Source organism: Cebus imitator, unplaced genomic scaffold (assembly GCF_001604975.1).
Source record: "Cebus imitator isolate Cc_AM_T3 unplaced genomic scaffold, Cebus_imitator-1.0 Scaffold56, whole genome shotgun sequence".
NCBI classification, from domain to species: domain Eukaryota; kingdom Metazoa; phylum Chordata; class Mammalia; order Primates; family Cebidae; genus Cebus; species Cebus imitator.
Genome location: NW_016107371.1, coordinates 2,491,400 through 2,508,601, shown reverse-complemented (window position 1 = coordinate 2,508,601; position 17,202 = coordinate 2,491,400). Strand labels below are relative to the sequence as shown.

General features: G+C 36.1%; 1 protein-coding gene across 1 annotated transcript in view; it reads right to left on the bottom strand.

Moving 5' to 3' along the window:
- FZD6 (frizzled class receptor 6) overlaps window positions 1–17,202 on the bottom strand; it is a 32,152-nt gene that overhangs the window by 2,395 nt on the left and 12,555 nt on the right. Inside the window, exons 3-6 of the mRNA XM_017528920.2 lie at window positions 11,009–11,205; window positions 4,013–5,030; window positions 1,697–1,845; window positions 99–509 (exon numbers count right to left, since the gene is read on the bottom strand). Coding sequence (XP_017384409.1) covers window positions 99–509; window positions 1,697–1,845; window positions 4,013–5,030; window positions 11,009–11,205 — 1,775 coding nt within the window. The remainder of the gene's footprint in view (window positions 1–98; window positions 510–1,696; window positions 1,846–4,012; window positions 5,031–11,008; window positions 11,206–17,202) is intronic.

Here is a 17,202-nt window from a genome sequence, read left to right as displayed (position 1 = left end):
TATCACAAAATGCTTTCCAGATGTGTTACGCTTTAATTAAAAAAATGTGTAATGCAGTATTTAAAATAGTGATGATTTTAGATAAAATCAAATCTCACCTTCCTTCACTCCGTGCACCTTCAGATACACTGCCTGCCTGGCCCTTCCGTTCGACCTGTTCCCCAGAGAGTCTGGAGCTGGATGCTGCTGGGGAGGCAGGTTCACCACAGTCCTGTTCTCTTAACCTGGGGGTGCCTGCTCCGTCCGCTCTCATCTCTCTCACTGACGTTTCTGGTGAGGTTTGGATTTCTGTCAAAGTTTCTTGTCCTAGGTAATCATGGCTAGTAATTGTTACTGCAGAAGTGCCATGATTTGCTGTAGCTCCTGTGCTGGTTCCCATGGATTTGGAAATGACCTTCAGCTTGTGTGAACTTGGTTTATAGTGCTTCTTTTTGTGTTTAACTTTAGAATTGTGCTTTATGAAAAACTCACATGACTCCTGTAGTACCCTTCGACTTTCACTGATTGGACTGTAAGAAAATCAAAGTAGAAAATTTACTCAAATTACAAGTGTTATATTAGAGGCTATAAAGGATATCATTTATCTTTTGCCAAAAATCCTGGTCACTAAGGTTGAAAATTCTATAGTTTATATTATTATAAAATATTGAATTATAAATACTAAGACATAAATTGACTTTATAAAATCTTTTGTTTATACACTCTTAGTTGCTTTTGTCAGCATAAATAGTAAACTGGCAGGCAATTTAAAAAGCAAGAATCAAAGGATGAGGGCAAGGAGACTCAAGGCAGCATAAACATACTATACATGACACTATATTTGTATCATATATAAATATGTAATATAAAAGTAAACCAGAAGGATATAAAATATAATTAATGGTCTTTGTTTAAATATAACTCTTTTCTTTCTAACATTAAAAATTAGGAAGTTAGTGAGTATATAAATATGAGATATATAATAATAGTGCAAAAAAATTAAATCCAGTTAAATATGCTTCTTCAGACTTCAAAAACTTATTTGTGAAATGGTCTACAGTTCTGAAATGAGTTAAACCAATGGGGAACAATTTTTTAAAAGCTATAGTACATTGTATACATACTCTGTGTGTGTGTGTGTGTGTGTGTGTGTGTGTGTACACAATGAAAATAAATTATTTACTTTTAAATATAAACCAATATTGTTATAGACTATTCCATAAGTTTGAATTTTTGGTATCAAGACACATAAGTGAAATTTTGGGTCACAGCTGGTGTAATAAGATTTAAAGTTAGTAAATATGACCATATCATATCACTTACATTTGAATCATACTTTATAGTTTTCCTTACATATACTTAGTCCCATTTAATCTTTTATTATTGATAAAAATTTATTTAAAATGCTGTACCCAAAATAATGAATATGACAGCAGTAATAATACTGGGTATACTATAAATCATGAAAAGAAAATATTGCCTTTTATAAATCTTTCATTCATATTTCAAATAGAACAGTATATGTCAAAGACTATTGTAACAAAATGCAAAAATAAAGTATGTCTCTTCCATGAAAAAAGTTTCCTAACTTCAGTTGGCTAATTAAATTGAAATAATAGTTGATATAATGACACTCTAGTACATTGATTTGAATAGTTGCATGGTATTTTGATCTATTTATTTAAAAATTATGTCAGACAATTCAATAGTTTCTTACTCTCTCTTGCGATTTCGTTTAAAAAACCCAGCCCATTCTGTGCATGTCTTTTTGCTTCCAACCCAGAAGACAGCAGAGATGCCAACGATTAATGTCATCAGGTATTTTATCATAAATAAAGCCAATTCTGGTCGAGCTTTTGCTTTTGCCTACAAAAAACAGTGAACAATAACATTTTCAGTGATGCATTAAAAGTGGAAAGAAGTCTATCTTGTCAATATAAAATGAACAAAAATTAGAAATCTTCAACTGTTTTACTAAAAAGGTTTGAAATAATACAATGAAGAGTACTCTAAGTGTAATCCATGTTTCATCTAAATGGTGAACAAAGAACCTTTATGTACCAAATCTCCAGAAAGGGGAAAATACTGAAATATATTTAAGAATCATCTCCTAAATCTTGGCATGATTTCCTTGCATTTTCTTCTGTATAGATACAGTAGCCTCTTACAATTGCCAGAATATTTGCCTCTAAATATTTATCTATTTTCCCTCTCTATAATCTACCACAAAAATACATTTAAACTCATCATAACAACAAATACTTTACAGCTTTTATACATTATTAATATTTGTATTATAAAAATTTGGTTAAAGTAAATTAAACATCAGTAAAATGTGAAAATATCCTAGGAAGTGAAAATATCCTAAGAATTTCTTTTAAGCATAAACTTTGAAATTCTAACCTTAAACACTGCACAAGGATCAAGATACTATATATTCTGCATTTCTTGCCTTTTTCACTGACTTTCTTGGAGACCATTCTGTATCAATACAAATAGAGCTCTTTATTATTATTATTATTTTTTGAGACGAAGTCTCACTGTTGCCCAGTCTGGAATGCAGTGGTGCTATCTTGTCTCATTATAACCTCTGCCTCCAAGCAATTCTCCTGCCTCAGCCTTCCAAGTAGCTGGGAGTAAAGGCACATGCCGCCACACCCGGCTAATATTTTGTATTTTTTCATTTTTATATTCTGTGAACCTTTTTCCTAACCTTTTCTCATTTTTTTTTTATATCAGATTTTTTTTTTTCTTATTGATTTGTAGCAACTCTTTATAAATTAGAGAGATTAGCCCTTCAACTATGATGTCATATGCAAATAAACTTTCCAAGTTGCTCTTTTGACACTGATTGTGGATTGGGGTTTTTTTTTTTTCCGTCATGCAGAATCTTTAAAATTTTTTTTTTTTACTTAGTCAAATTTAGCAATCTTTTATAGTTTCTATAACTACAGGAATGTTATATACTTCTCCACTTGAAGATTATAATTTTCTAATTCTATCCTATTACATTTTATAGTTTCTTACATAAAACATAAGAACCACAGATCTTAAACTTGAAAACCATAGCTCTTAAACTTTTTAGTAGTATGTAACAGTTTCCCTTCCCCGATCTTGCTGGACTGAGGAATCTAGGAAACAGTACTAATACAGCAGGATCACTTTAAGACATACCTCTCTTATTAAGTATACAGTAAAAACAGACTACAGAGAATAGATTATAGACAAAGTATAAGGCAAGTAAAACTATTATCCCCAATACCAACATTAAAAAATAGATTCCAAAATGTTATAAAGCAGTAACTTTCTGAAATATAAGCTACTATATAAAATAGTTCAATTTTTCCATTGCTTGATGCAATGAGTTAATACCACACAAGAGTTAGGAATAATGTCTAAAATCTATTCAAACAAAACCAAATTTCTATTTACAAAACCTCAACTAAAATGCTTTACAAAATTTTATATTTTCAGAAATTTACTTTTATTAATTTTAAAAACACCAGCCTTATACTAATCATAAGAATCAGAAACAGATAAAACATATTTTGTTACAACTTTTTTTCAACTGAGAAATGACAGATAAGCCAGGCAAAAAGCAAATTCTGTTTTTATAAGTATATACTGTAAAAATAAATAATATGATCAAATTAAGTATATTGAAATAAGATTTTTCACTACTAAAAAATTAAAAACAATTGCCACTGCAGCAGAAGTGACTTCTGTTTTTCTTCCGATGTCAAGGTCTGTTCTTCTAACTCTGCTCTTCATTGCTATTAGTCTGCCTTTGCAACTCAATTTAATTTTTCAGAGAATAGAGGAGGTGCTTTTCTACTACCACTGAAGCTAAAGCTCAAGGAAGGAAGTCACGAAGCATTCACCCCAGTTTCAGCTGATGCATAGGAAATCCTTCCCTATGGCTCTTGCATTTTCTCACCTGAAATCAACTTTCACATCCACGACTAATACAAGTATATTTCCATGGAACATTTTCTACATTAAATAGTGACATAATCCAAGTGATAGCTTTTACCTGATAAGGACATGGGATATGGTACTGACGACAATGATCAGAGACCCAAGTTATTTCCCAGGTAATCCTGTTCACTTGCTCATAGACGTAACATCCGAGAAGTGTCACTAATGGCACAAGATACAAGCCACTGAAGACTCCAATTCGAATCATAAATTTCTTTAGTTTTTCTTGGTTCCGGCCATCATGTTGTATGACTTGTCGAACATGATTTAAAGAAATAATGCCCGCTAAAAGAAGAGAGAGCCCAACAAACACACAAAGGCACAGTGGCAAGAGTACAAAGTAGCGAGAAGCATCCAGGTCATAAAGGCCAACAAAGCAAACTCCACTAATGTTGTCTCCTTCAACTTTGTTCATAGCAAGAAGCATAACAGTCAGGAAACCTGGTGTTCCCCATGCAACAGCATGAAACCACACTGCTTTTTGTTCGATGGCTTCACAACTCCATTTTCTTCCTGCAGCTAAGAACCAAGTAATGGTAAGAATCACCCACCACACAGTGCCAGCCATTGTGAAAAAATACAAAAGCATGAACAAAATGGTGCAAGCCTTATTTTGAGAGCCTAGGACAACAGTGTCACCAAGTTCTAGCTTCTCATCTGCCTTATTGCAGGCTGTGCTATCACCTAGCAAAAATCCAATGAAGTACATAAGAGATACAATGCTGTAACAGACAGAGTAATATATAATTGGTCTCTCTGGGTATCTGAATCTTTTAACATCAATTAAAAAAGTAAGGAATGTGAACAGAGTTGCACAAAGACAAAATATTGAAACTATTCCAATAAAACTTTTTGCAAACTCTAGCTCATCACTTTTAAAATACATGTTGGGGCATGGAGGTGCACATTGGTCAATTCCCAGAAACTTATATCCTTGTCCCCCAGAAGTCTTAAGATGCCTTGGACACCAAAATCCAATGTCTCTTTGGACTTGTTCTGTTTTCTTCTGAGGACCAAGAAATTCTGTGTGTGGATCAAAAGTTACAGGAACAGTCTCATCACAGTATTGTAATCTGTAAAGATTATAAAAATTAAATATATGAAATCAACATTTTTATTGATTCACTATTTTAAGCTATACTTTCCAACCATAAAATATTACCTTATATATTCATGATTGATGGGAAGAGATACAAATCTAAATTAATTACAGGTAAGAGATGAGTAGAAATTTTTGAAGTTGACTATAAACTTACGGTTGTTAATGGGGCCTCATCCCAATAATTTATATTAAATACAAGGCAGGTGAACATGAAAATGTATTTACTTGGAAAAAATTAGCCAATTAATAATTTTAAAATAATTTCTACTTTTAAGACTACATATTTAAGAAAGAATTTATCTTAATTGGTAGACTCCAGATAAGTGCTGGCTTGTCTCTTTACATCATATATCTTGGAGAAATTCACTTTTATTTTCTAATGCCCATAAGAAAAGTAAAGCAACCACATAACTAAGGTGACAAAAATTAAAATGACTGAAATGAGATCCTTCCCTGGATTAACAGGATAGAGTTCAAGTTTTTAAAGAAAGGCAAGTATACCAGCAAAAGGCAGGGTGAGAGCCACCTTAATGCACGCCACCATTTTGTTCAGGTTGGTCTCCTTGCCTCCCTTGTTTATGGACAGTCCTGAGTGATACATGGAGACATTTCCAACTCATGCAGAACTTTATTACTAAGTTGAGTTTGTAAATACCGGTAGTATTTTGGGGAATCTATAATAGTTTTAAAAGTATTAGAGGTTTTGGCTGGGCGTGGTGGCCCAGGCCTGTAATCTCAGCACTTTGAGAGGCTGAGGCAGGTGGATCATTTAAGATCAGGAGTTTGAGACCAGCGTGGCCAACATGGCAAAACCCTCTCTCTACTAAAAATACAAAAATTAGTCGGGCATGGTGGCAGGTGGCTATAATCCCAGCTATTTGGGAGGCTCAGGCAGGAGAATCACTTGAACCTGGGAGGCAGAGGTTGCAGTGAGCCAAGACTGAGCCACTGCACTCCAGCCTGGGCAACAGAGTGAGACTCTGTCTGAAGGAAAAAAAAAGTATTGGAGGTTTTAAATGAGAAAAAATTTTAAATATACCTTAGATAAGAAGGGACTAAAACATATGCCCATAAAATGAAATACAAAAAATCATCTACCAGCTTTATTTTTTTGAGATGGGAGTTTCACTCTTGTTGCCCAGGTGGAGTGCAATGATGTGATCTCAGCTCACTGAAACCTCTGCCTCCCAAGTTCAAGTGATTCTCCTGCCTCAGCCTCCCAAGTAGCTGGGATTACAGGTGCCTGCCACCATGCCCAGCTAATTTTTCTTGTATTTTTAGTAGAGATGGGGTTTCACCATGTCAGCCAGGCTGGTCTTGAATTCCTGACCTCAGGTGATCCACCTGCCTTGGCCTCACAAAGTGCTGGATTACAGGTGTGAGCCACCGCAACTGGCCACCAGCTTTATTAAAACATATTATTATGTTAATTTTTTATATCTTTTAAAATAAAGCAATATAACATTAGAGATACAGTGGGGACCTCTTTCTGGTCTTATTTCCTTCTCTCTCTCCTCCTAAGTATTCATTACTACAAATTTGGCTTTTATTCTCAAGCATTTTAAAATATTTTTATTATATTATTTACTAACTATAACCTCATAAAGTCTTGTTTTTCATGTTTTGAGCTTTATATAAATGACACCATGCTGTATATAGCATGCTATAACTTACATTTTAAAATTTAACACTATATTTTCTAGATTTATCCATGATAACAGATGTGGGTCAACTGCATTCATTTTTTCAACTGTATGGTAGTATTCCAGTGTGTAAGTACATCACAACTTACTAATCATTCTTCTATGATGGACTTTCAGATTTTTTCCCATTAAAATAATTAGGAATAATCTATAATCAATATTCTTGTGCACAACTCTCTGTGTAAGAGTTTCTATGTGAGGGGATTTCCTAGGATGCAGGGTTAAGCATCTGCCATTTTACTATATATTATTCAATTGTTCTTGAAAATGATTATGTATCTACCAGAAGTGTGTAAGTTCCACATAGGTTCTACAGTTTCTTTAGCCTAAAAATAAACCAAAAAAGCTAACTAGCTTCCTTCCCCAATTTATTACATGAGGTCTCACTATATCAGTAAAATATTTAAAATTACAAACCTCCACTGTCTAGAGAATAGGAAACAAAAGTAATTAATCAAGACTAGGAAAAGGTCAGTGAATGGATACATTCATTCATAAATTAATTGTGCTTAAAATCCTGTTTTCTTCACATGAACTCTAATTGCAAATGATCAAGTCAATCAGTATTCATTATGTTTATTCACTATCACAGAAAGGTCCAGATAGAATATTTCTTTTAAATATATGCCTGCATATGCCTGAGATTCTTTTTTTCTTTTTTGTGGAAACAGGGTCTCGCTATGTTACCCAGGCTGGTCTTGATTTCCTAGACTCAATCAATCCTCTTGAGTAGCTGAGAATACAGCTGTATACCACCACACCTGGCTTATGCTGAGATTTTTATATCCAAAAAAGAACATTCACCTTGCCAAAATATTACATTAATACTGGTCTGAGGTATATGTAACAAGTATAATCAGCATTTTTATCTTAACACAGAGAATATTTCATGTTATAAACACATCTGTTAAGCATGTTTGTAACATTTTCACTTTGAAATGCACTTATTAATTATAAAATCTGTCACAGCATAGTGGCTGAGGTATGGAAAGGCCTCTGAAAAATCATATCAGGAAAGTGTGTTTTCATGAAAGCAAGGCAGCTATACCTTTGAGGAGAAAAAGTTTGACTATCATAATAAAGCTGGGAAAATGAGCATAAGGAAGGAAGTATAGCAGAAAATAAGATTTCATGGACTCTCAGGTAGCATGGTGAACATGCGCTGCTGTGGGGAAAGAAATGAAGAGAAGAATTGCCGTGGGTCAAATGAGTGGGATTCATCTATGGTAAACTACCTGAGGATGGCTGAAGCCAGAACTAAAGACAAAGTCAGTTTACAGAACTCTTCACGTATAAAAGATTGTGCCTGTGCTCTAATGAGCTGAGGAAACTATAGACCTCAAAGAATGAATGCACCTTTTTGCCATCCTTCCAAGACAAAGGAATTCTCCTGGGGAACCAAGAGCCTAATGCATGCCATAATCACACAGTTCTGACATTTCTCAAATAATAGAAGCAGAATTGATGTTTTTACCACAGTTATGTTAAACCTTTCATTATGCTATAAATCTTTCAATGAGCTAGATTTTGTGTTTTAATTAGAAGTTCCTCTCCTTCTTTGTGTATATTTTCAAAGTAATTAAGATGCCACAAAAGCCTGAAGGTCTTATTTATAGAAATGAAAAAAATATTCTCCAGTATAGGCCATACTAGAATTATTTTTATGTGCAACTGACCCAACTAACATTGTATAAAGGGATATTTATGAATTTGCTTTATATTCATGGGACACAGTTTAATATAGGGCTCAAATAATTCTAAAAAATGAATTTTACTTTCCAATTCAATATATCAAGCATTCTCAAACATGAAATAAATTTGACTTAGTTTAATTATTTGAAAACTATCAGTTTCTCAAAAAATCAAGTTACAAAGACCAAAACTCTATTAGAGTTAGAAATTAAGCATGGGTTCCAGTATAAACTTTTGTAAGTTATAACCTCCCCTGCTTTGAAACTGAGTAGGCAATCTCATAATGAAAGAGCAAGTATTTCTCCACAGGCCTCACCATCTTCTAATATAAATATAACTTAATCTTCTCCTTCCCTCCACTAAAATGTAAGGTCCATGACCACAGGAATTTTTGCCTGTTATAACTCTAGTACCTTGAACAGTCCTGGCACACAGTAAGAGTTCAAGAAATATGTGTTGAAAGAATCATCAGTTTTCTCTCCTTTCCTTTTGCTGTCATCATCCTTGGTGACCTGGCCAAGGACAAGCCATCTACACTCTGGCTTCTCGACTCTTTAGCCTCCTCATCTCCAATGATTATCCCTAATCTGCAATGGCCACCTGCAATCAAAGTCACATAAGGAACCCTGCCACAACCTGTAAGTATGCACTATATCCAAAAGTCAACTCAAGCATCCTGCCCTTCATCTGCAAGCTCCTATCCTTGCAGTTCATTTATTTAAAAATCCTCATTTCTTTAAAAAAAAACCCCACCTCATTGGGATCTCCTCCAGCTTGGCTCCATAAGTAAGTTCTTTTCTTTCTTAATTTCACTTCCCATATATTTAGATTTTCACAGGCTATTATTTCAGTAACACCCTTCTTGTTACCCTTCATTTTTCAGTGCTCCTTTATTTCTGCACTGAATCTATCTGACAAAACCCCAACCACAGATGAACACAACTGTCTGTCTTCTCTGTGCTTAGCCCCAAGCATCCTGCCACAGCTGGAGAAGTTTTCAATGGGCCAGATGAGATACACAAATTCAAGATTGCCTGATTTACCTAAAATGTTACGAAGCCTAGTTGACTCATTCTCCCATGCTCCATAATGACCACTTCTCTCAAGCACATATCCTTCTTTCCCAGACTCACAAAAGAGGATCTTGTTGACTCTTACTATGTCACAATGGAAACAGAAAGCATCAGAAAGAAATTCTTGCAATAACTCTTACCAAACACACAAACCTATCCATAGCCATCCTATCTTTTCCTTCTGTTACAATGGATGTTCCTCCCATCCATGGTCAAAATGTCATATATACTTGGGATCCTACCTCTTTCTTAGAAAACCACTATTGATGACTTCTTCTATCCCATATATGCTTGCCTCTTCCTTTTTCCTAGTAGTTCTTAAAATAGTCAGTTCTTTCCCATTAAACTTATAAACTTTCCTCTTTTATAGCCAGCTTCCCTAAGAACTCTCTCTGTTTCTGGCTTCACTTTCCCCTCACTCCTTCACCTACTGCAATCTGTCCTTTGCCTCAATCACTCTAGTGAAATAGCATAAGGTAGTGTTCTTTTTGACTGGCAGCACCTGACATGTCCTCTGCCTTGAATATTTTTTTCCTTCAGGACACACATTTACCATTTTCCCTATTTGTTTCAGTTGTAACCACAAGACTGACATCTTGCCAACATGAATACATGTGGAAAAGGTATAACACATCTGAGGCACTCAAGAAAAGGCGTGAGTTCTCTACCTTCTCTCTCTCCCATCCACCTGGCTGACAGAGTTGCAGGATGAAAGTGTCCTGGATTCCTAACAGGAACTGCCACAGAGTGCTGCCCTACCCTCAGGAGACTGACACAGGTGCCATGCTCTACACAGAAGCTCACAGGGTCATGCTTCCCATTTCTATATTAAAATATTGAAGACCTTCTCATTGCTTTCAGCATAAAAAAATGCAAGATGGGCCCAGGATGGTCTGAATGCTGCATCTCTCTCCTTCCTTTTCTTGCACCATGTTCTTTCTTACTCTCATCACTCCAGCTACACTAGCTTTTGAATTCCCTCTATGTACGTTGCTCCCTCACTCCCTGTTCAGGGACTCTGCAGGGCCTCTGAATAAGCTATTCCCACTGCCCAAAATGCGTTTCCCTCCTCTCATTGCCTATTTACCTCTGTCTTACCCTTACCTTTCATACTTTAACTCAACAATTATTTCCTTCCCTTTTCCCCAGTTTAGGTCAAAGGTATCATTATATATTCTCAAAAAACTATCTACCTTTCCTTTATTGTATCTATCGCCGTCATAATTTTGCACTTATTTGCATAATTATTTGATTACTGTCTGTCCCTCTCACCTCACTGTAAGTTTCCTGAGAGGAAGAAACAAATCTGTTTTTTGCTCACCTTTGTGTCCACAACACTTAGCACCATAGATTAGGGCATACATTAAGTGTGCAATAAACATTTATGGAATTAAATAATGAAAGTCTGCCACTGACATCCCAGAGAGCTAATACTAGCAGTAAACTACCATTAGTAGCTTTCCATGAAAAACATACTTTACCTGTCACATTCAAGCTCCTCAGGCCATCGGATTCCAAAAGTTTCAATTAGTTTTTTGCAATCAGAATATACTTTCTCACAAAGTTTACGACAAGGTGGAACCACATGAATTTGCTCTGTGCAGGTTGGTACAAATGCTTTGCAGAGAAAAGTTTCAACATTTGGCGAACATTTCAGTTTTGCAAGTGGAAGAAAATGCTATTAAAGACAGAAAGATACAATTAGAACACATTTTAATAACAATGAATACAATTAATATATTTACTGTTTGAAGTATATACTTTTTCACTTATATTCCAAAAGAATCTTTAAATCTCCCTCTATCAGACTTATAAACTTTCCATACATAATGGAATATGACTATTTTTTATTCAATCATATATTTTTCAAGAAGACATGGATTATTCCAGTGAAATCACTTGTCAGCATCACCAACAAACTCCACATTGTCAAATCTGATGGTAAATTCTGAATGTTCCTTCTACTCAGCTCTTAACAGCAATCAACAGAGTGGCTCCTAGCTTCCTCTTGAGGCCCCTTTTGCACTTGTCTTCTAGGACATGAACTCTCTTGGGTTTCTAGCCATCTCATTGGCTGTTCCTTTTCTGATCCTCTTCCAATTCCCAATTACCATCATTGAAATGTTCCAGAGCTCAGTCCCCAAGATCTCTTCTCTATCTCTACTGACTAATCAAGGGAAACTCATCCAGCCCCCATCTCTACTGTGAACCCTAGATTTGAATGAGCATCTGCTCCAGAACAACTCCATTTGGCTGTTAATGGGCATCTCGAACCCAAAGTATGCAAAACACAACTCAATCCCACTGGATATCTGCCTCCCAAACACTCCCTAAGTCTTCCCCATCTCAGTAAATAATGCTACCATTCACCAAGTTGCGCAGGCCAAGAATCTTACAACTCATTCTTTACTCCTCTCTTCTTTCACCTCATCTCCAACCCATCAGCAAATCCTGTTGGTTCTCCCTTTAAAGTATATTCCATATCTGACCATGTCTCACTATTACCACCCAGTCTAAGCCACTATTATCTTTCAACTACTAAAATGGCCTCCTAGCAGGTCTCACTACTTCCCACTCTTGCTAATCTTACAGTCAAATTTCCAACCAATGTGATTCTTTAAAATGTAAGTTTATCCTTGTTCAGAGACTCCAATAAAATAAATTCCAAAGTCCTTTCCAGTTCCTATGAGCCCTTAAATTTCCTGGTTTCCCATTATGTCTCCAGTTTCATTTCTGATCACTTTTCTCATTAACTCCATTGCCACTAAACTGGATTTTTGCTTCTCATCGTTCCATATGTGTTTCTGCCTCAGGGTCTTTGCATTTGCTGTTCCCCTCACTGAAATTCTAAGAGGGAAAGGATTTTGTCTACTTTGTTCACTGCTCTATCTTCAGTGCCTAAAACAGTGTCTGCTACACAGTAATTTCTCTATATTTACAGAGTAAATGCACGATTCTCCAAAACAAGTGAACAATGACAAAGCATATCAATAAAACATTTCAGAGCATCAAGACAAAGAGACGATCACAAATGTTTCCAGAAGGGGGAAAAACAGGATACATGTAACTAAATTAAATTGTTAATATTTGATAATATCAGAAGCTAGAAGAAAATTAAAAAAACAACTATAAAATTCTAAAGAAATATGCATCTCAACCTAGAATTCTAGACCCACCGAAACATTTAGAGGGTAAACTATTGACATTTTTGGTGCTGTAAGGAATACAAAATTTAAACTTTCAAGCATCCTGTTTAGCAAGCAACTCGAAGATGTAATATTCCTGAAACAAACTGAAGGAATATATGAATAAACTAGGAAGGAAAATAATATGGGATCCAGGAATTAGCTGATTCAACACTGAAGAATTACAAGAAAAATTTTCCATGTGACAACTACAAATCTAGTCCAGAAGCAATCAGAGCACATCTGACAGAAGGACAGATGGCTGAAGAAGAAAGGTCTCCAAGGGAAAGGAGGAGGGATTGAGATTGACAGATTATATGTTAATTTGAGCACTAGGAAAATTGCTGCTAGGGTCTGAAAAGTTTGTTAAGGTATCTAAAAACAGACATTGTTACATTAAAAAACAAAGCAAATACAACTACTACATTAATTGTTGGGAGGGTACTAAAAAATGTACTTAAAATATACTACCTGACTTAGCAGTGCACAATATTTAATATTTCTAGTAATGTTAGCACTATTCATTTAATCAAAAACTGTATTAAGAGGAGAAGTAAAAGTGGCAGGGTAAGATAAATGAATTATCAACTACCCTAATAGGAAAGAACAAACAGAAATGGCCTGAAGTTCTAAATTGATTAATCAATAACCAACAGAGTAAACCCATTAGTTAGAATGTGGCCTACATACCAGAGGAACACCTAAAGGAGTTCAGAGGCTCCCTCTCAAGGGCATGACTGGAATGTGGGTGAAGGTAGGCAAGGACTATTGTTTTTCTGATCAAAGCCTTTCAGTTTTGAGGGTTTTCTTTTCCAGCTTTATTAAGGTATAGGTGATGCACGATAAACTGAACATGTATAAAGTATACAATTTGATGTTTTGAAATGATTATCACAATCAAGGTAACAAATGTATCCCTCACCACCACCAGAAGTTTCCTCTAGGTCCCTTGTCATCCCTCCCACCCTTTCATCCTCCTCACCCCCTCAGTAACTCTTAACGCCTGACAACCACTGATCTGCCTTCTGTCACTGTGGAGTGGTATTTTCTATAATTTTACATAAGTGGAGTCATATAGTGTGTTGTCTTTTTTGTCTGGTTTCTTTCACTCAGCATCAATATTTTGAGATTCAGTCATGTTGTTAGATGCATCAGTAGTTCCTTTTAATTGCCAAGTAATATTCTACTGTATGGCTGTACCATAATTTTCTTAACCATTTACCAGTTGATGGGCAGTCTGAAGTGCCGATGGGACATTTGAGTGTGGAATATCTACTAGCAGGTAGTTAAATAAATAAAGCTATGCAGGAGTGAGACTTAAAGTTGAGGATATGGATTTAAAAGTCATCAGTATGAAAATGGTAATTGAAATAACTGACTGAAATTACCAAAAAAGAACATGTAGAGTGAGAAAAGATGAAAATTCTGATTCAAGGGAAATGTACTGAATCTATGTATTAGCATCTTCTTCCTCTCGAAATGCCATTGAAATGACAGAAAAGGTTTAAAGATAAAAAATAAAATCCATAGCTGCATTAAAAAAGCAAGGAAAAGACTCCTCAAGAAACCATAAGCTTTGAGAAATTTCTGAAAGGCAAAAAGAAGGAATGCCAACTTCTTTCATCAGTATGGTCAATTAAACATCTCCTGCCACAAAACATTCAGGTTCTGGATAAAGTACAACAAATACACTTTAAAATGCATTGCTGTGCACTGTACACACCTTATAAAATAGCCTTAAAACATATAAACAAAAAGCAATAAAACTATAAGGAGAAATGGACAATTCCATGATCATGAGAAATTTCAACACATCTTCTTTAGTAAATGAATGGTCAAGCAGACAAAAATTAATACGTAAATATAAGCTTAGATTACAGACTACAATTAACAAGGCTAACTTAAAGGGCACATACATAACCACACCCAACAATTAGAAGACAATAGCTATGGAGGATTTGGACAGTGGGAAGTTCCCGTCCTGATGGGGCAAAGTGACTGAGCAGAGACGGGGTGCCATGGTTGACATATGTTATTGCTTCCATTTGAATGGTGCTCTGAGATCGGATCCATTGCTACTTCACAGGAACTTTGAGTACAAACAACATGGTACATTTTTCAGTTTCCTCCATCATGAGAAAGAGAGAGTGCCCAGATGGTGTGCACATCTTGCTCTGAGCCTGAGGTGGGAGAAGGGGAGCTGCAGACCACTAGTAGTGTTTACTCTTTGTTTACTGTCCTAAAAAAGCCTAGTTCCTAAATTTTTTGACTATCTGGTAATCAGATCCTTTGGTAGAAAGAATTAAAACACACTGTGTTTATTTAGTTCTTCTAACTCAGAAGCCATGGTTAACTGGTGGTCAGCACTTAAAAAGTAATTATCTCGTTCCAGGACAGGCAAAATAAATGCAATACATGTACTTTTGCTATACTAAAACAATTTTCTTACAAGGAAAATGCAAGTCTCTTCCCTAATTTAATTATTCTACAGTGACAAAGTTGGCTAATCCAATAATGCTGAGGTTCCTGCACTGTGTATAGGATAAACACTGAATGCTGAAAACTCAGATTCCTTCAGAGGCCAAGTAAACTCAAAGGCCTGTAAGATGATAGGGAATATTTGGGAAGCAGATGCTACTCAACTCTAGCAGACTATTATTTGGAAATGGAGGCACAGAATTGTCGGGTATATCAATTTTTCCCAAGAAAACAGATCCTAGATTTTATGTGTAATTTCCCAAATTTTAGATTTTGGCACTTTAATCTACACATTTGCAACAGAAACTCCACCCCCCAACGTCACACACACACACACACACACACACACACACACACACACACACACAGAAAAAACAAGTCTCAGGTCAGATCCAGTGTGGGCTACCAAATTCCATGTTCAGTTGCAGATGAACAGATTTAAAGTATCTTAGATTTGGGAGGAACTTGAGAGAAAAAATCTTTAATTATTTTCAAAGTGTCTGTGTGTGCACACACGCACATTTTGCCAAGAAACTTTTTTTTCTTAATTGTACTTTGGGCTCTGGGGTACATGTGCACATCCTGCATCTTGCAGGATTGTTGCATAGGTACATATATGCCATGGTGGTTTGCTGTCTTCATACCCACCCCACCACCGTCACCTATATCAGGCATTTCTCCCAGTGTTATCCCTTCCCTTCCTTCCCGCCCCCTGCAGTCCCTCCCCTCCCGTCCCCACCTAGCCCACTGAGTGTTCTTCGCTTCCCTGTGCCCAAGTGTGCTCATTGTTCATCACCTGCCTATGAGTGAAAACATGTGGTGTTTGGTTTTCTGTTCTTGTGTCAGTTTGCTGAGAATGATGGTTTCTAGATCCATTCATATCTCTACAAAGAACATGAACTCATCATTCTTTATGGCTGCATAGTATTCCATGGTGTATATGTGCCACATTTTCTTTGTCCAGTCTATCATTGATGGGCATTTGGGTTGGTTCCACGTCTTTGCTATTGTAAACAGCACCACAATGAACACAAGTGTGCACGTGTCTTTATAACAGAATGATTTATAATCTTTTGGGTATATACCCAGTAATGGGATTGCTGGGTCAAATGGAATTTCTACTTCTAGATCCTTGAGGAATCGCCACACTGTCTTCCACAATGAACTAATTTATGCTCCCACCAACAGTATAAAAGTGTTCCTTTTTCCCCACTTCCTCTCCAGCATCTGTTGTCTGCAGATTTTTTAATGATTGCCAGTCTAACTGGCGTAAGATGGTATTTCAGTGCGGTTTTGATTTGCATTTCTCTAATGACCAGCGATGATGGGCATTTTTTCATATGTTCATTGGTATCATATATGTCTTCTTTTGAAAAGTGTATGTTCATATCCTTCGCCCATTTTTGAATGGGCTTGTTTGCTTTTTTCTTGTAAATCTGCTTTAGTTCTTTGTAGATTCTGGATATTAGCCCTTTGTCAGATGGGTAGATTGCAAAATTTTTTTCCCATCCTGTTGGCTGCCAGATCACTCTAACAACTGTTTCTTTTGCTGTGCAGAAGCTCTTAATTAGATCCCATTTGTTTATTTTGGCTTTTATTGCCATTGCTTTTGGTATTGTAGTCATAAGTCCTTGCCTGTGCCTATGTCCTGAATGATGTTGCCTAGGTTTTCTTCTAGGGTTTTTATGGTATTCGTTCTTATGTTTAGATCTTTAATCCATCTGGAGTTAATTTTTGTATAAGGTGTAAGGAAGGGGTCCACTTTCAGCTTCCTGCATATGGCTAGCCAGTTTTCCCAACAGCATTTATTAAACAGGAAATCCTTTCCCCATGGCTTTTGTCAGGTTTGTCAAAGATCAGATGGTTGTAGATAGTGGCATTGTTTCCAAGACCTCTGTTCTGTTCCATTGGTCTATATCTCTGTTTTGGTACCAGTACCATACTGTTTTTGATTACTGTAGCCTTGTTGTATAGTTTGAAGTCAGGTAGTGTGATGCCTCCAGCTTTGTTCT